At 40.1% G+C, this 20,373-nt stretch overlaps 1 protein-coding gene across 10 annotated transcripts in view; it reads right to left on the bottom strand.

Annotated features, from left to right (window-relative positions):
* Positions 1 to 2,364: 2,364 nt before the first annotated feature.
* THRB (thyroid hormone receptor beta) overlaps positions 2,365 to 20,373 on the bottom strand; it is a 169,213-nt gene continuing 151,204 nt past the window's right edge. For all 10 annotated transcript variants that reach the window (XM_038130080.1, XM_038130078.1, XM_038130074.1 and 7 more), the window contains 6 exons: positions 18,196 to 18,343; positions 16,600 to 16,805; positions 13,676 to 13,822; positions 9,375 to 9,633; positions 5,494 to 7,891; positions 2,365 to 5,426 (listed from right to left, as the gene is read on the bottom strand). In XM_038130080.1, the coding sequence (XP_037986008.1) occupies positions 7,650 to 7,891; positions 9,375 to 9,633; positions 13,676 to 13,822; positions 16,600 to 16,805; positions 18,196 to 18,343 (1,002 nt within the window). In that variant the 3' untranslated portion in view covers positions 2,365 to 5,426; positions 5,494 to 7,649. The remainder of the gene's footprint in view (positions 5,427 to 5,493; positions 7,892 to 9,374; positions 9,634 to 13,675; positions 13,823 to 16,599; positions 16,806 to 18,195; positions 18,344 to 20,373) is intronic.

Raw genomic sequence — 20,373 nt, forward strand, 5'->3', positions numbered from 1 at the left:
GCAACTTTATATGCACACAAAGACATGCCCCAGCTTTCATTTCCATTTTGAACATTACATCAGGCAGTGAAGCTTTCTGCTTCTATGGTTATCCCAGAAAAGACAACTTCTGCTCCTTTTTGTTCCTATCTCTGAGCAAGGAGAGAGATACCAAAGACTTTGCAGCCACATGTAACACTGTTTTTCCTCTTTAGATAGAGTTTTTCTTTGAATTTTGAAAGACTTCTTTTATTTCTTGTAACTAGAACATTTCTGTACAGAGAAACACTGCTTGAAGCTACCCCCATACCCACTCAGACAGTCTCTTGCAAATTCAGATTCCAATGAAATTCAGAAAATGACTCATTCTGGGTTTTGCTTTGGATTTGCTGATGTCCTTCTCTACTTTTTTTACACTGTGTTTTCCAAATACAGTCCACTAAGGATTGTCTTGTTTTCCCTGTAGGTTCCACCCCAGTTCTGCACAGCAGGGTACAGAGCTTGAACCACTTTTCCAAGTTTGTAATTTTTCAAGTCACCACAAGGTCAGGGTGACCTGCGAGACATTTTATTTCTCCCTATGGGGCCTCTGACTTAAAGATCCCACAGACCTTTCAATATTCCTTGACCTTAGAAGTCTCAAAGCTCTCCCAAATGATACAAGGAGATTCCTCAGACTTTTTTCCAATTTTTCATTGTGTGTACGAAGGCAGCTTATGGCAGTACCTGCAGGGTCAGTGCTTCCACCAGTGCTTCCGTAGGCATGAGAAGAGTAAAAGATGCTCTGTGATTCAGAGCAGTCTGGAAAGGAGTCTTCTCTACCTGTAAACAGTAAGGAGGGCTGCAATATGATAAACAGAGCTGAGGGACTTTTGTATATACCCTTTACTTATTTCAAAGGTGATGTTCTTGTAGTCACTTTTAATATGCAGGTTTTCATTTTGGAGCTACTGATGCTATGGGGAATACCACACAGCACATGCGGCCATGAGTATGACACACATTTGTTGTTAGACTCCCAAGTTCACAGAGAAAATCCTTCAGATGTGGCTCAGTTTTCAAGGACAGAAGACCCTCACCCACCTCACCAAGTGGGCCAAAAAAATGGCACCTCAGGCTCAGCCTGCAAAACAGCAGGTCAAGAACACACTCCTGCTTTTAGTGCCAGAGCTCCAGGGAAAGAGCTACCATGTCTTATGTCCTTCCCTGTAGTGACAAATAGACACTGAAGCAGATTCATGTGGCTCTCAGAATCCACAGATATCACATCACTTTTTGAAAAAGAGTTCACCACTACAAATGAAAACATTATACCCAGAGCACTGGCATCTGTGGGAGCAGAAGTATTTCTTCACATTGAGTAAACAAGTTTTTACACACCAGATTAATTCCTCACTCCAGAGCTGGTCCTGGGGGGCCAAAACAACCCACGCTGCTGCTCGCTCGGTGCAAACCCAGCAGAGGCTTTGGCAAGGCTTCCCCACATGGGTGCCTGAACTGCAGTGCTTGAAGGGATTCCATTTAATGCACAGCAGGGATTTCATGCTTTCCCTCTGGCTCCTCACACACAGCTCCTGCCTTTGAAGGCAGCCCCTCTTCCCACAGGCCACAGTGGGAACAAACCCTCCAGCTGCTGCCACTGCACTGCCCAGGGACACTAAGCCAGGGGTCAGGAATGTGCTCCCAGGGCTGCCACACAGAGGGAGCTCGAGGAGCTCAGCATCCCTTGGAAGGCTCCTGGCACCTCCTGTGGAAGGGGACCAGGAGCAGGAGCTGGCAGGCAGCCAGTGAATGCCTGTGGAAAGCACCGTGAAGCAAGAGCCCAAAATAGGTTTGCCATCTGGGACAGGCCAAGGCATTACTCTGGATCCAGGCAATAGGCCTGGCTTCTTCCAGGCGGGAGTGAAAGAACTGGAGGAGAAGTAAGAACTGCAAAGGAAAATAAGACTAGAGAAAATATCTGATTGAGAAGATCTTCTCCAATAACAGGGGACCCAGGTATGGAAAGTATGAAAAGATGGGAAGCTTATTGCTCCTGTCACACCATCCCTATTTAGACTGGGAGTGGAGAAGGAAAGAAAGGGCGTTCCCATAAAAAATGTAATTGAGTGAGACATAAATCAAGAGTCAGTTCACTGGAGTAAATTAAGGTTGGCTGCTGTGAAGAGTGAGGAAGTGAAAACCTTTGGTTGGCTGCCGAAGGGAAGGGAGGAGAGGAGATAAGATATGAGGTAGGTGATGAAAGGGATGCAGAAGCAGAAATGTGAACAGGTTAGAGCTGATAAAACATTGTGCTCTAGGTCCTACTTTTCCCATTCCAGTGGCTTGGAAGTGCAAGATAGGGCTGACAAAAGAGCCTGCAACAAAGAGACAGAGACACCAGGACCACTTTTCAGTTATAAGCTTTTTCTTTTTTAGAATTCAAGCTTACACAGTTATCTATGCCCACTATATTCATAATTACATTTTAATATCTGCATACAAAAGCTATGTAAAAATTATTTTCTTCCCCAAATATACAAATTTTCTCTTTAGATAGTTTAAAACATTTGTGATCACAGATTTTTTTTTAATATATTTTAGGCTGAAAAAATATTACCAATCTAGCATAACTCTTAACACTGTTTGCAAAAAAATACATCATCCAAGGTACTTTGTTTTTCACTGTATGGTGTAATGTTTGCCTTACCCTCAGGGCATGAAACCAATATAAAAAAATAAACCAAATAAGTAAAACCCACAAACCTCATAGACAAAGTAGTAAGTCCTCCCAACTGACTTCTTAAAAACAAATAAACAACCCAAACCACCCTCCTCTTAAAAAAATTATGAATGACTAATTTGATGTATTTATGAGCAAACTGAAACTGTAGAGTGCTAAAGAAGTAGGAAAAGAGAAAAAGAAATTACAGTATGTCAGCGAGTTCATGCCCTGATACTATCTTTACCAACATTAAATGTGTAATTAAATAAAGTGTCTTTTAATGTTTTACATTGTGCTCAGTAATTTACATAAATTTAATCCACACCTGGGTGCTGATGTAGATTTACATTTGATTGTCTTGTGCATAAACAAGGTTAGCTTTTAAAGAAGGTAAACTGTGCAATGGACAGTCACAAACAACTTATTACCTGCACAATATTGCTTTTTGAAGGCGACATCAGTCAATGTGGATACACACAAATAATGCATACTCTTTGCGTTTGCTAACATCTATACTAAAACTTTGTGATAAGGCCAAACCTTTTTTTTTGTTTTGTTTTTAATTTTAAAGCAAAAATATACCATAGTAAAAAAAAAAAAAAAAAAAAAAAAAAAACCAAACCAAAAACGTGCTCACACCGTTTTGAGTCTTTAAGTGGAAAATAAATCTCTATCACACTAGAATAAAATTCTCTCTATAAAATTTAAATATAGATCACTTCATTACTATATCAAAAGGAAACGTCTGGCAATCATTTCCAGATGATCACAATAACAAGACACAGTAAGAGGTTCTGTTGCCTCTTCCTTTGTGAAAAGATAAATGTTGAACACTTTCAATTGCTCTCACAGTGAGAGGAAAACGTTCCTTGGTTGTGGATTTTGATTTTGTCAATGAAAAAGGTTTAGCCTTAGGAATGCTGGCTACATCTCAAAACTGTAAGACTGATTTTTAAAATTTATGATTCATGCAGCAAGAAGTCAATATGACACATACAGATTAGAGTTCCATAGCATAAAAATACATCACTAGCAATGACATGCTCTGCTTGTGATTAACAGCCCTCACTTGGCAGATTTCTGATATAAATGGTCTTTCTGGACAGTTTTATTCCTCTTTCTGATACCTGCCTCTGAAGAAGCAAGCAGTCTGCTCAAAGATGATTTTGGACCTGGGAGGTCTAACTCTAAGGTCTACATTTTGGCAGAATGTAAACAAAAATCATTAGCACACACTACATATGTTATAATAAATATCACAACTTAACTGAGATTACACATGAAATGAATATCTAAATGCACATGTTGCTCAGGGCAATACCATGAATGGTGACAATCAGGTTTGACAGGAAAAACCTTCTGTGTAAGACCCACATGTAGACCACAAAGCGAACATGAGAGCCATGTGGCACCAGGAGAAACAAGACTCTGGACTGCACGGGAAAGCACAAGTTTGTTATTTCACTCACAAGGCCAGTTACTACAAAGGGTGCTGACTGTGGCATTGGTGTCTGCCACTGAGGTGGTCAGCCCAGGGGCTCAATCCCACAATGGCTTGAGATCACTGATATTTAGAAGTACGTCTTTGCAGAGCTAAGGTCAATCAGTTTTGCTCTCGTGATCACACAAATCAGAAGTCATACTGAGGAAGTAAAGGAAGTAACAAAGTGACGAAGTAAGACTGGTAGGACATGAGAGGCCATTAGATGTCAGTTCATCAAATCTGTCCAACTATAAGCTTGGCCTTAGTTTTCAGTTAGGGAATACTACTAACTCAGTCTGTTAATTAGTGCCAGACTCCTACTTAACCTGAAAAGCTAGAAAAACATGTTGATGTATGTCCTTTCTGCTTAGAGCACTGCCAGAACTGTCTTAAGTTGGTTGCCTGATTTTAGGCACTTCAGTCCATCTGCAATCACCTAAGGAAGGAGGCCTGATTTTCTGAACCCTGACTAAGCACAGCTCAAAACTGCATTGGTATTTTGGAACAAGAAGAGATGTGATGCTTCCTCTCCTGGGTCTCACCTGCAGCACAGTCAAAATCTTGAATGCTTACTCAAGCTCACATTAAGCAAACGTGAAGTACTTGCACTGGCTTCAAGAGGAATCCCATGCTCAGATCCATGGCAAAACAGGGCTTCAAAAGACATGTACATTTCTCTTTTCCTTGCAAGCCACTGTAGGCATAGGCACTGATACCTAAGCTTTTCATGTATTTGTCATATATTTGTAGCTTTGTAGATTTCTGATACATGGCTGTAGCTCCAAGTACTTTCTTACCCATTTTCCCCTATGTTTTAGATAACCTTCTAAGACATATTATGCTACATTCCTGAAATATTATTTAGTCTTGCCTCTTTAGCCAAGGATGTCTTATTTCCTTTTACCATGTATCCAAGACATAATAAATATAGGGCTAGAAGCTCAGGAGGGGCTCCAAATGGGCAGAACCAAAAGGGGGGATTACTTAACTAAATGTTTTCTAATTGGACACTATTGCTAAATATGCTAATTTGTTAAACTTATAAAATTGCAGAAGTCCTGTATCACGTGTGCATTTTGCCATATTTGCACCTGGAGGCCTCCAATTCTGCTTTTACATTCCTTGCTAAACTAATATTGTCTCGAAAGTGTGTTGTTTTGTTTCTAGATTGTGAAGGCATCAGTGCAAGTAAGGGATCGGCTGCTTTTCTGAGTTCCCTATTACACGCTGTAAGTCCTCCATCAAGTCAGCCCAAATCACCTATCGGCTGCTTTTCTGAGTTCCCTATTACACGCTGTAAGTCCTCCATCAAGTCAGCCCGAATCACCTATCCAAAAAGCCAGTTTCTGACTCTTTGCCCCCAAGACAGTGCTCTACAAGGAATTTGGAATTTGGACAGAGATGTTGTTTAGACACATGCTTTAGGATGGAGCCAACACAGCCAACAAAAGAGGTTCTACATCAAATATTTAAGAATTAATCTCCAATGGTGTGTCTTCTGCTACCTGCAGAAAAACTCCTACACACCCCAATGTGTTTTGTGTTCTGACAAAAAAAACCCTAAGTGATAACATTAGCACTCACAGCTCATCAAAGGTGCATATGGTATCAAACAACAGAGAGAACAAGATTTCACATCCCTAAAAATGTGCCCAGTAGCACTCCAAATGCTTTATCAATGATGTAGGGAAAGAAGGGTAGAAAGAATTTAACTCCTGACACACATATATTGTGTTCCATCTATTAGTTTTCCTGAGTATCCTGTTTTTATGAGGGGATAAGCACATGAAATATGGGTTCAGATATGGGCCATGAGCTTTGAAAGTCAACACATCCACTCTAACAATGCCCACAATTTGCTGGGCAAATGGGTCAATAAATAGCAGAGAAAGAAACTGGTACAAATCAATGCACAACATGAAAGAACATAGAGTATGAGGCAGTGCAAAAACCATGAACTAAATCTCTGGTTCCCAGAAGAAAAGAAAGATATTTTAGAAGTGTCATACAAATTCAGAGGATGGTTTAATATCAAGTTTATAAAACCCAGGGACAGCATCCCTGAATGGAGATGGTGACAGAGAGGAACCTCTACCTACAATGTCCTCATCACTGGCCTCCAAACATTCCAGGACTGTGTTTACTGGCTTGCAGACTTCGGCAGCAGGACATTTTGTCATTGCTCAGTTTGGTTCCTGCTAGTGCAGTTAGTGGAAATAAATTAAAAGAATCAAGAGAGCATCTAGCCTAATGAAACACATACAGACATACCTGTAGGGAGAGAGAACTCAGCTGTTCCACATGCACACACACACACAGGGCAGAGTCAGAGAAAGAGAGAGAGAGAGAAGATAAAAATATGGAAATATGTTTAAGACATCTGCTGAAGATTTGTAATTATATATATATAAAATTATATATACGTGCATATAAACTTTATATATATATATATATATAAAACAAAGGATTACTGCTGAGCAACACTATTTGTATTCCTGGGATAAAGCTCTACAGTCTTGAGTGTTGTTAATAACACAGTTGGTTTCTGTCCTATCTGAAGGTCACCCCATATGTTTCATTCTCCTTGTCATCATTCTGTGAGCTCTCATATCCCTGAATAACTCTGAGACACTGCCTGCTGTCCTGACAGAGAGCCTTCTCCCTCTGAGTGATGGATTTTCCACACACCTCAGAAAAAGCAGACCCCTCCACTATCAGGAGCACCTCAGAGAATCAAATTTCTGTCCTCACTCCAACAAACCTTCCAGTGAAGTTACCTGGAGTCCAAATTTAGAAACTGAAGATCTTAATATCTTATACACATGGAAAAAAAAAGACTCAGTCCCTTCTAACACTCTGAATTATTTTAAGTACTTGATTTATGGGGCACAGTTAAACTGCATCTGCTGGAAAAAAACCTCAGAGAATGATGGGATCATAATGATGATGAAGATTCTAGATCATAGTGGTAATTGTTACAGTAGAAACCATGACAAAGACCAGAAATTTCGTACTATGAATTGGTCAGTTGTACCCTGCAAAAGGAGGTAATACAAGACAGAATTGTCAGGGTCAAATTAATAATAGCTGTTTCATCTTGAAGGCAAATTTATTTTTCTGCCACTTCAATCTCTCTCCCCTATTTTCCAGGCAATGATGGGTGTGAGCTGGTGACCACGCAAATGCTGGTGAATGAGATTGGTCTGTTCGTATTTTCACTGTTAAGCTGTCAAAGCACTCACATCAAAGGACTGAAGAACAAATTGCAATAGTCACAAGTACCCGCATTAAAGGGATGTTTTCATCCATGTGTATACAACTGCCCCCCAGCAACCCCAAAAGAAAACTCAAACAAAACCCCAGCCCCATCTCAAGAAACAGAAGACCACGAAAGAAGAACAAACAGGTGAGAAGAGCTGGGCAATGGGATGAAATGACAGCCAGTAGTGCGACGGGGGGGTGTGGAGAACCACTTCAGTCTCTCTAATCCTCAAACACTTCCAGGAACAACGGAGGGAACAGTTCTGTGGGGCACTCCACCTTCATGTGCAGGAAACGGCTGGCATGGCAGGCTCCAATCATTCGCAGGTCTGTCACTTTCATCAGCAGTTTTGGCCAAAAGTGTGCAACATGGTGTTTTCTGTAATTAATGTAGTGTTCGAATGCCAGGAGGAAACCCTCTTGACACTTTTCTATTCTCTCGACGCAAACAAGGCCTGGGCGATCTGTAGATACAAAGCAGAAGAATTACCATTCTTACATAATTGCTTTAACAAATGCCTGATCATAAATCAGGAAAAATAGGATGATTCTGATGCTAGGAAAGAAACAAGAGAGACCGGGGACATTTGTGGCTCTGCAATAAACTTCTTTCACTCCAGCCAACTCACTTGCTAGTAATATGCCTGTTAAAAGAAGAAGATAATCCTTCCTTTCTTCATCCAATGCCTGCTTTGCTCACTTACACATACTTACACAGAATGCAGCTGTTTGGGAAGTGTTTCCTTACAGTGACTAGAACACCAGATTTCTGATTTCAGCTATGGCTTATATCTACACTTTTCTGCAAAACAACTAATAAAGAAACAAAAAAAAAAATCCTTGTCAGGTATCTAAATTACAGTTCCTTTCTATCTGGTTTTCTACAATTTGACTAATGGTTTGATCAGGCTTTGATCATGTTCTGATCCCAGGTGAGCTGTTATGGAGCATCAAGGAACAACAAAGGCTAAAAATCCAGCCGTCTCAACTGGCACCCAGACGGGGACTGGGAAAGCCCCTTTCACGTCACTTCTCAGGAGACACCTCTGGGAAAGCAGGTCATTTTTGAATTGCCTTTTGAAAACCCTGCTCCAGTATCAGTGTGTAGGGAGCTAAAAAGAAATCAAAATGTTTTGATGGGGAAAATGAAGTGCTGTGTTGTGATTAATGTGGAAACCTTTTTATCTCAGATGCAGTTAGTGCTTGTAAATCACTAATTGTGTATTGTTATTCAATGCCCAATCTTCAAAGCCATCTTAAAATAAAATCTTGCCAAATCTGCCTCTGCCCAAGAATGGAATTTCCTGATTGGGCTGGCACAATCACTGGAAGCATATGCGAAAACATACTCAAATTGAGAAGGTGAGAAACTCTTTGGAACTCATAGGAAGCTGTCTGTGCTGCTTTTGTATCGTGACCAGTTATAAATGGTCTGCCCCAGCGTAGGGAAGCAGCACAGCTTGTAAATGCCCATTAGGAATCAGTGGTGCTGTTAGGAAAACAAAAGGGCAAGTCAAACTAAACATATGAGACTGGTGGAAATGTGTGTGAATGCCCAATGCACGACATTACTCAGGAGAAGAGGGAACTTATCATAAGGACCACTGTTGCTAAATTATCCATTTTCGGAGACTTACATTTCATGTAAAGCAAACTGGCTCAGAATCAGTACTGATTTCTTCTTGATGATCCTCCCTGGCTCATTCCTAAGTGCCAAACTGAGCAAAGTGTGTTACCAAAACAAGTTTTATGTCCAACTCTGAACACCCTGAATTTTTTTCCTAGCACTCATCAAAATAAGTCACTGGGGTTTTGAGACAAAATTTCTCTCACATTACTCTAGTCAGCACTACAAGACCTAATCTTTTATTTCTTTTACAAAGAGGCTTATGACAAAGACCAAAGAGTTTCAAAATTGTTTGGATCCCAATATATTTCTGTTCTCACCTGATGACATGAGCAAAACAGCCTGAAGAAGGGCAACCTCGGTGTCATCCAGGTTAAATGAAGAAAGAGACATGCCCAGGTCAAAAATGGCATCAGACACTACGCCAAGACCCCCATTTTTCAGCTGGCCCCTTGTCACCGCCATCTCCCCATTTAGTGTTAAAGTCTCACTCTCGGGGTCATAGCGAACTGCTGCTCGGAGGGACATGATCTCCATACAGCAGCCTTTCAGAAGGATGATCTGGTCTTCACATGGCAGCTGCAGAAATTATAAACATCAAAGAAAAATTCATGTTTGTCAGATTGAGTGGCTTTTACAGTTACAATAGATTCACGAGCCCAAAGTTGCAGTTCACAGCCCAGGACGCTGCCCCGCATAGTGCAGCTCCCCTCAAACACGCTGCTCTGCACAAACCCCCAGGATCTGCGTTCCTGCCTGCAGGAACTGCCAGCAGGTTAACATTCCCTGGTTAGCATCCCCACACACCCTTGGGAAATCTAGCAGTAACACAGCTGTTGGCTCCCTCAGCTTATAACTTATCACAGTAGAATAAACTATAACTGGGGCTGGTGCAGATCTCAGCCATCCCAGTTAAATTTGCTACCAGCCATACTTATTTCTTACCTGCCCAGAGGAAAAGAAAGACATTTGGGAGGGTCTGTAAGAGTGGACTGTGTTTTAAATAAATATTCATATCTAAGGGATATACCCCAATCAGTGGAGCAGGAATTCTCACGGCCCATTTTAACAACAGAGAATTTATTAATCTGGACTTAATCTAGTAAGGCTGTTCTCCCTGAGCTCCCTACACTATTGCTGGACAGACAGAAAATCTATGGTAGAGCTACAGCTTTTATGCTGGTGCATAAAATGTGATCTTCAGGGCGTGTAACTTTTCCATGCCATTAACAAAGGCAAAGTGTCCAAAGGTTCTGTGTTTACTGAGTATAACCAAGATGCTGACACGCGAGCAGAACATGTTCTATAAAGCATGTCCTTATGTTTTCACAGTTTATTCAATAACAAAACCCACCAAGACAGTTTTGAGACTGTAAGCAAGGGTCCCACATATGAAAGAGCAACACACTTCTGCTTGGCTTGAAAGGAGGCAAAAAGCCATTTATTTTTGATTTATATAAAATTATTATATTTACCTGTTTTGCAATTCTAAAATGAAACCCCCATGAACTATAGGTTTACATGGCAACGGTGTACTTGCAAAGCAAGTGCACTGATTTGGTGGAAAATAATGCAGAGCTACCTAATGTAAGTGGAAAGTTCCAATTCTCCCTGTTAGAGAAGAGTTTTAAGCACAGAGCTAGCCATGGTCAGGAAAATGAGTTGAGTCATGCAGCTACTTTTCCAGCAATGCCAGCTTCAGGTGTGAAGTGTTTAATACACAAGAAAATTGACTCATCCTGTTCAGAGCAAATCAGTTTCCCTACAGATGATCCTCAGCTCAGCAGCAGTGTGGGGAAGACTGCACAGGCACAGCAGCAGTCTTGCTACCCAATGACAATTCCACTGTTTGGCAGAAGAAACTGAAGTAGGGAAAGAAATAGAGTTAAAAAAAATTAAAATGAAAATAGATAAGTGAGAGGAACCATGAAGAGATACTGGAAAAAGCAATGGAAGTGGAAAAAAAGAACATGAAAGAAAGGCAGAGAGAAGGGACAAGAAAAGAGAAATGAAAAAAACACCAAGCCTCTAAATCAAAGGAAGAATAGCAGAAAAGAAACAGGTAACAGTAGAGAAGATATTTTGTGATGCTTCAGCTGTTTCATTAGTGAGCCATGAAACTAATGAGGATTCTTTCTACTTGATCCTGCTTAAAACTTCTTTATGGTAGTGGCAGTCTCACTATGCCTGTCTTTCACATGCTTTTCTGATTCTGAAGGATACATGGGAAACCTGTTTCACAGATGCCAGGCCTCAGGTCTTATCTGCCAGTAGCAGGAGTTACTGGAGACAGGAGGCTTGAACATCAGTTCTACTCCCAGCTTTGCAGATTTTAATGTTACCTACATTCATCACTTGAGTGTTGCTACCAGAGCATCTTCCAGTAGCAGGATCAACAAATGTGACTGAAACTCTGCCATGTGTTGTCCTTTCCTCTCTCTCTGCAGGGAGAAAAGGCACAAGGCAGGAATCTGAAGTGCTCACCTCCGCAGGACACGTGCAATGCAGCACCATGGAATTGAGCTGAGCAGAGTGACCTCAAAGAGTATTTACACAGCTTCACCCACTGTGGAACCACTGATGCCTTGACATTTAAAACTCACAATAAAGTTATTACATTCTCCTCAATCTTCATCTTCTAAGCAGAAAGAAAAGCAGGAAGGAAACAACAGGAGAAATGCTGAGAAGCAAATAAAGTTTTCCTTATACTTTGTTTAGTCTGGGATTGGATACTTGGTTTGAGGCAGGGGCCAGTGAGTGCACACAAACTAAGCTGGGCACTCACAGTGCTTTACTGGCTTCTACATGTGTTCAAAGATGTGAAAAAGAAGGAAAAGTAGCCATGAAAATATAAGTGGCCATGGATGTTCCCTGTCATGTCCCTCTTTCATAGAGATGTACTGCATTCTCAGACAGCTTCTGGAATTATGAACTGAGTTAATGTTTAAATGCTCTGCAGGTCTTATGGAAGAAAGAAGTGTTTTTTTCCAGTAAAAAAATCTATAGCCCACATAGTGTTGCTTCTAAGAAAAAGATGCAGGTTAAAAATCATAATGGAAACAAAGTTAACAGGAGGGTGCTCCTTCAAAAAGGAGCAAACATTCGTAATTTTCTAAATGCTACAGGAAGTGCTATATGACAACTTGGAGGACAGCTGTCCTATTCCTTTTTGTTCATGAGGAGTTGTCCCTCACTCTGCCATCTGATCTTGCTGTATATGGGCAAGTGTCACGTTTACACAGTGGCTCAGCTGCAAACAAAGCCTGTCCAGCTGAGCCACGTAACATACAGAGGACATGCTCAACGATGCCTTGACTTCTTCATCCATGCTTCCTGCCTAGCTCTGACACAAGTGGGTCAATGGCAGCCAGGAGGGGTAGGAGATGTTAGATGGGCACTGAAGTCTGTGTGTGACTGGCAGAGCTTTCTAAATTAAAAAGACTACCTTGGTGTGTCACTGCAATTTCCCACCAACAAATGCCAGATCAGAGGAGACAGATTCCCTCAGACACTACAGACACTAAATGCTCATGATCTATGGACATATTCCTCACATTTTAAAATCTTCATGCTTGGCCATTATTTCATGCTTCCTTGACTGAGGGCACCAATGCAGACGCTGGCCAGGGTGAGATTTTTACGCTATGACTACTATTGATATTTACCTCTCCTTGTTCTGTACTTGCCAGAGAATATATACAGCTCTCCCTGACTGACTTTAAAAAAAAGCTGACAGCCACAGTAGAGTAAAATTTGATGGCTGCCTTACCCTTCCTTTCTGGTAGGGTGTTGACCTCAAAGGGTGAAATGGAAGGTGTTCCTGCCAATGGCAGGGGGCTTAGAACCAGATGATTTTTAAGGTCCCTTCGAACCCAAACCTTTCTATGATTCTATGAAAATTATTTAGATTATTAAGACTGAAATATTATTTCAGGCTGAAGTTCTGATATCATTTATTAAATTGGAGGAAAAAAATATAATCAGCCATTGCATCTGGTTCTTCAATAAAAATGATACCTTGGTACAAATGAGATCAGGGTAAGGCCTCTATATTCCTAATGTGCAACCAGATCTTTGAGTCTATTTACTGTATATTTACATGTGACTATCTACTTGGAATGACAATCCATTGCTTTCACAGACTCCTTTATGCACAACCTCCCCATTCAGAAAAACCAAGCCTAGGGAACCCAATGAGGCAAGTGCCACTCCTGGACAGGGGTGCTTTCCTGAATTCCAAGAATTTTTTACTGTGTAGACCCAACTCTACAATACTGTACCTGCCAAGGAACCAGAAGATACATAGGGAACCACGTGCTGGAAGATTTTATTAAACATATAAGCAATGCTTCTAGACAGTATCTTTTTGTTCATTTGCTTTGTTCAAGGACACCTCTAAAGATGGTGAACCACAATGACTTCCAGATTAACAAACTCAGGATTTCAGTAATCACAGGAAAAAGAAAATTCATGAAAATACAGATTATTCTAGTCCCATTGATTTTGAGTGTCTTTAATTTTTTCATTTTAGATACAATGAATTTTAAGTTCCATGCCAGAGTATTTTGAGTAGTTTTTAACAACAGGCATATAAATAAGGAGTGCAAGAAAGTTTTCTTACCTCACAAAACATAGGCAACTTTTTGGCAAAATCCACCACTCTGGTAATCGCTGGTGTGATAATTTTTGTAAACTGGCTGAAGGCTTCTAAATCCACTTTCCCACCTTCTGGGGCATTAACTATTGGTGCCTGCCCAATATCTTCTGGCTAAGGACATAAACAAAGATATTTAGAGGAGCAGTCTGTCTTAGAGCAACTATTTTATACTCCAAAAAGTCCTGCTTGGTATGGAAGAGACGCTAAAATAAAAAGCAACACTATTTGCTTTATAAATGAAGTCCATTTACACCACAAAAAGTGAATTCATTTGTAAGGCATTTGTGAAAGAGGTGACTGCACAGAGAAATGGGTGACTGGTATGCTTCTACCCATTCTCTGTGGACAGCTGGACTGTTGTGTACTCAGTTTCTTCCTTGTGTCTGTATCTATGTATTCTAGGGGTGTGACACATACATCTTTTGCTTAAAAACATAGTCAAGTTTTTCCTTACTGAGCTGAAAGCTTTCTTGAAAGCTGAAAGCTCTCAAGTTTCTCTAAAAGCAAAGAGAGTTGAGGAGACATGAGAAGATGCTGCAAGCTTTGCAGAATTAGGCTCTTTCACCCACTCAAAGCTTGTAAAGTTTCCCCAGAAGAGATTGCCAGGTATCACAGCCCCCCACCCCCAGCAATTGCCAAGGCCAGTTTCCAAAAGGCTAAAACAACTTATGTGCAAAGCTAAAACAACTTACGAGCAAGAACAGGATAACTGAAAGGTGCCCTGGATAATGTAAATAGAATTTGAATTCATCTGGGTAAAATTTTGGTTGAAAATTGCCTGTTGCATGATCACAACTCAAGGCTTCTCCAAATGAAAAACAAATCATATTTCAATAGGGATATACAATGAAACAGTTTCAAGCAGAATCTGTAATGAGTTTTTTTTTAATTCCAACGGCACTTGAACTTGTTCACCTGTTTTTATGCAGCTGATAAATGTTACCATGTATTTTGAATACAGGCACATCCAAGCTGTTTTGTTTGTTAAGTGTGGCTTTGCAATTACACAACACCTACCAAACACCATGCAGAGGTTTCATTCTGTTCACATTAAGATCAAAAACTAGATAAAATTCAGAGAAGTAGACCTTTGAGATGGACAGGCCCCATGACATCTATATAAAATACTTAAAAGGCGAGGTGATGAAAGTGCTATCTGTACTAAAAACTTGCGTTCAACCACTTTTTTAAAGAAACACATCTTAAAAGATCCTTCTGTAACCAATCTGAATCCAAATCTAACCTGTTACAAGAAAAAACTCAGTAATGTGTTAATAAAGCAAGCACCAATTGTAAAGGAACAATGAAGAAGACTGGGCTCAATTATCTGATGGTTTCTACTAAAAAACTCAAATAAATTCATTTCTAAGCTCTCTCCCTTCCTGAATCTTGGGCAACTAAACCACATTGTCTGTGTGCTCATGATAAACAACCTTCATCGCTTCCAAGCAAAAAAGACCAAATGCTTAAACCCATGTGAACCATTGTTATGGAGAAAAAGGAAGAGCACAGCATTTTCTTGGGAAAGGCAAAGCAAGTCACGAGAGCCAGCTAAAGCTAACACACTGGAGGGGAGCCCCTTCCACCTAACTCAACAGGAGAAGAGATGTAGACCTCAGTGAAGTCCCTGCTGTCAAAGAACCAGCCTCAGCCACATAAGGACAGATCCATAGCTCTGGGGGCAGACTGTCAGCTTCTCCTGCTCTTCAACAGCTCATTCCCAGCCCCAACCTCGAGCTCCCTAGGTTTTATCCCCAACCAGCTGATACCTGAAGAACAGCACTCCTGTCTAAGCAAGCAAAAGTACTACTTCAGCTGCTTCTTGATCTGCTCACACCTTGCTCTGCAACACCCCTGGAAAGTGCTCTCTTGGTTCTTGCCAGTGACAACTGGCTGTGGTTTCCAGACTGTAGAGTACTATGAACACAAGCCATTCATATAGAAATTTAGACAGTGGCACTGGTGTTAAAAAAAATCCCAACATTATAAAAGAGATCAGCTGCTTTGAATACATAATACATAATTTCTCTGAGCAATTCAACAGTGAGTTAAAATTCCCATAGTGAATTATGCAGTAGGAGACTAGGCTTGCAAAAAGATGAGTGTGCTCTATCTGATTTAGTATACCCTGACTATTAAAGATTCCTGTGTATTTCTGAAATGCAGTCTCTAATCCCTCTTTTGTTTGGTACAAGCATTTTGCATTCTACACTTATTTCCCTTAAAAATCGATTCAGAAAAATCAAATAATTTTTTTTAAGGTTGAGCATCACAAATCACCATTTATTTTCTGACCATTAGTTATAGGATGAAAATCTAAGTTGTTTTGTAGGCTGCAATCCCAATGGTATAGTATCATCCTGTTCTCACTGAAATTAATTTTCCTTGCCTAATTTATTTGCATTAATGTATCCACCATTAACCAAAAGAGGCAAAACCCCTGGGTTACTAACCAAAAGTACCAGCTTTCATCTAGAACTTTATATTGTTTTAACACTTTCAATATGTTTTATGATAGTCCCTAATAAAGACAGCTATCCCTAGATAGAATATATTAAAAAAATACAGTATGCATTATAGACTGCTTCTGTTCTCAATCAGGAGTGAAACAATTTTTCTACTTTTTCTTACCATAGCACAATAAAAGTATCCAGCTGAGTAAGCCTCAACATAGCAACACACTGTTTATCTTTTGAAATACATGGTCTGATCAAACACTGACGTTCAGGCATGAAAAATGAAGTAATAACTGCGCAAAATCATCCTTTTTTCACAAACATCAGTACACTGGCAATAAAATCTCTTTGGGATTGCAATGCTGGGCAGGCACTGCAGAAGAAAGAACAGAACCTGGCTCTAAGAGCAACGTACAAGGCTACAGCCCTTACCAGAAATTTCCTTTTCTGCTTCCAGTGGCTTCCTTGTGCATTGGTGGCCACATGTGCTTCAGTAACAATTTTGATGAGCTCCCATTCCTCATCTGTTGGCTCTGGTTTGTGCCCAATGGTTTTCTGCAGCTCTTCCCGACGTCTCTTCTCTCGATTTTCTTCTATCAGCTTCCTCTTTGCCAACCTCTTGCTGTCATCCAACACCACTAGCAGGCAAAAAAACCATACAAAAATGGCAGAAGTTCGTAAGACTGTCAGAACTTTGGTCTTTGGTCTGAGGTAGCAGCTGCTTACAAACACCTTAACTAATCAGTAAGGAAGTACCATGGCAAGACCCACAGTTGAGACAGTTCTCTTACTTCTCCCTTCAAACATCGTTTTCTCAGAAGCCTGGATAGCAAAGAGTGACTTACCATCCTGGTAATGCTTTGTATACTGCCATTGCCCTCAAGGGGTTTTTTCACCAATAAAAATAATATGCAAAAGCTTTGTCAGGTGTCCAAGTGTTCCTATAATGGACTTGGAGTAATCCATATTGGGAAAGATGCACTTCTGTTTTCTTTGGAGTCATATCAGCATGCTCACACTCACTGCTCTGAAGTGCAGAACATGTACTTGGATGCCAGCAGAAGGCAACATGGATCGAAGAAAGGGGGAGCACTTATTCATGGAAGGCTCATCTTCCTGAAGCATGACACAATCAGGTCAACATGCCTTTGGCTTTTTCCCTAACCCCCAAAGGTGGTGTTCCTGTAGAGCCCCATTACTTCCAGTGACTCCAGATACACAGGCCCCAGGGCTGCTCTGCTCACCACTTCTCTGGTATCCAGCCTCTCTCCTGAAGGTCTACCTGGCCATAATAAAATTGTCTCCTTTATTCTATTTCCCTCTAGACAGAGGGCATTGTTATACATTACATTAACAATGAAAACACTAAGTTTGATTATTCTTCTGTTGTTTACTGGGCAAGTTTTCCTGTCAGTTCTTCTGCAAAGGCTTATACTGGCAACAACCATGAAGGCACAAGGGGATTTATATGACTTCTGGGGGCCTTATGTGACTTCCTCCCATTTGTAGTAATTGAAGTTATTGGTGTAAATCCCTGTGCAATGGCAGGAAAAGAAGACCCCTAAGGATTAATCTTACAGCCATATTTTCTATTTCTTTAGAAGAGACTCAAAATCTTTGCAGCAGATAACTTCTTCAGAGCTAAAAATAAAACAAACAACTGCAGGATGACTCATACAATGACATTCAATTTCACATCCTCCAGAATTTTCTAAACAAGATGTTTTTATCTCAAGCAGCGTCCATCCAGCTGCATTTTTCCCTCCTCTCCTCCAAAGAGTGAACATTGCTATTGTTACTCAGCCTGCTAAGGCCAGGAGAAGGTGCATCCTGATGAAGGATAAACAAGAAATTACAGCCCAGTGAAAGTGGCTTAATGCAAAGAATGCGATTCCCTGGTATTATTAAAGCCAGAAAAGAGCTGGCAGTTCTACTTTACTTTAACAAGCTTCATAAATCAACATACTTTAGGCAAACACAGACACTGAAAAAAAATAAAATAAAGAAAAACCAGGAAAATATACTTACAATCTGTTGCCATGCCAACAAAGATACATTTTTTGAAGCGACATTCCTGGCACTGATTTCTTGTTACTTTGTCTATCACACATTTTCCTTCATATTTACAGGAATAGGTTGGATGGAGGTTCTTCTGAATGGTTCTTCTAAAAAAACCCTAGGCGCAAGAAATAAATACATTGGAAAGCATTAGCACTGAGTAATTTTTAAAAATTGGGAGCAGCTTGATTTGTTAGGCATGTACCTAATTATGCAAGATAACACACTTCATTCCCAAAAATTCTCAAAGCTCTCAAACCAGTTTTATAGTGTATGGCATTTCTCTTGATTTTCCTTAACAATTAAAAACATACAGACATCTTAGATAAGTAAAGGTGAAAGTATTGCTGTCTTGAGACACAAATACTGTGTACATGTCTTCTTGTAGTCTTATTTTTTACTGTTAGTTTTTTTTTTTGTATATGAAGTATTTCTTGAGTCCCTTTTCAAACTCTGTAATCATTTTGAAGGATATTAAAAGGCATACACACAGTTTTAATTAAAAAGCAGCTTCTGCAAGTACTAAGAATGGTGGTGTGTTTGTGCTATTAAAGGATTGAGGACAAACAGTTCCAGTCATTTATTTCCATAAAACCCAAATAACCAACCAAATCTGGGAAAGAAAAAGATTTTGCAAATACAGTCTACACAATCTTTGAGTTTGGTTCTAAATTCAAAGGACCCCTAATTTATAAATTATTTGTATTTCTGAGAAGCAGATTTAATTTGTATTTACCACAGAATTTCAAAAGCCCTGAAAGCCCCATCACCACCAAAGATTTGTCTATCTATCTATCTATCTATCTATCTATCTATCTATCTATCTATCCATCTATCCATCTATCCATCTATCTTATCATAATACAGATCTATCTTGCAAATTTGAACAGATCCTAAGACCATATGAACTGATGCGATCCCACTGAATTCACTCATTCAAATGCCTCATAAAACCTTGCTGTAGGTAATGAAATCAGACAAAAGTTATCTCTGAACATTATGGACAAAATCCTGGTATTAATTTCAACATGACTTTTCTCACTGACTTTTGCAAGGGCTGGATAAACTCCCCAAGACTGCAAGATATGAACAAGATGGGCTGTAAAGCAGAAAATTTAGACTTCACTTTAATTTCAAGTTTCACCATTATTTGAGACTGTCTAGATTCAGCAGTGCAGCTTGATTACCTTGACACAGAGAACACACCGACACTCTGGTCCTGTTTGACTGAGGCTGCTCAGAATGGCTTTGGTTTTAGTCAAAACAATGGCAAAATTCAAGTGAGATTTTACCTTGTGAATAGTCTCTTCAGCTGGGATTTTGTCTAATGAATAGTCTCTTCACTTCAGTAGGCGAAAGGTCTGGTTTTAAATCATGTTAAATAATACCCAGTAAAATCTTAGCAGTGTGCAATTTCTTTTAACACAAAATGTTGAATTAACATGTACAGACAAGTCTGTATTTCTGTATTTCAGCTTGTACTCCTAACTCCTGTGAAAACAATGAAGAGCCTTGTCCTCATTAGAGTTTTATCTTACGAGGTTCAGCCTGAGCTAAGAGTACAACTTCTTCCTTAATTACGGTAAGACCTGAAATGTTAATTAAACTGAGTGGCATAAAGCTTGTGTGGGAGCCTGTGCAAGACCAGGACCAGATGTGTTAAGATAAAATCCAGGAAATCACAGGCAAGAAATCCTTATGTGAGGTTTGGAATAAGTCTCAAACCCTTATCTACTGAACACCCAGTTTTGGTTCTGTTCTCAACCCTGTGATGAATTCCTAGAGACAGGATCTGCTCCACTCCCTCCTGAAGACCTAAAATGGCTGCGGACAACCAGGGTCCGCAACAGGGTTATCAACAGTTATGAAGCAAGAGATAGAAAAATCTCTAAAGAATCTCAGCGAGTGAGCTTCTGCTTTCTAAACCTTGCACGGGACTTACTGTTAACTGCAGCTTTATGATGGCAAGGGTCTCCATCACCTCTGCTGGGACAGCCCATTTCACCCTCTCATTTCTTTGCATTTCTCAGAAAAAAATTTGCAAAAATCCTTCTTTGTTCATCTCCAGATACATGTTAAGGAAGCGCTCTCTTTATCTGTCCAAACACTTCACCACAGAAGTGTTATTCTTGTTAATAAAAGAAAGCA

The sequence above is a fragment of the Motacilla alba genome, chromosome 2 (assembly GCF_015832195.1).
Source record: "Motacilla alba alba isolate MOTALB_02 chromosome 2, Motacilla_alba_V1.0_pri, whole genome shotgun sequence".
NCBI lineage: Eukaryota > Metazoa > Chordata > Aves > Passeriformes > Motacillidae > Motacilla > Motacilla alba.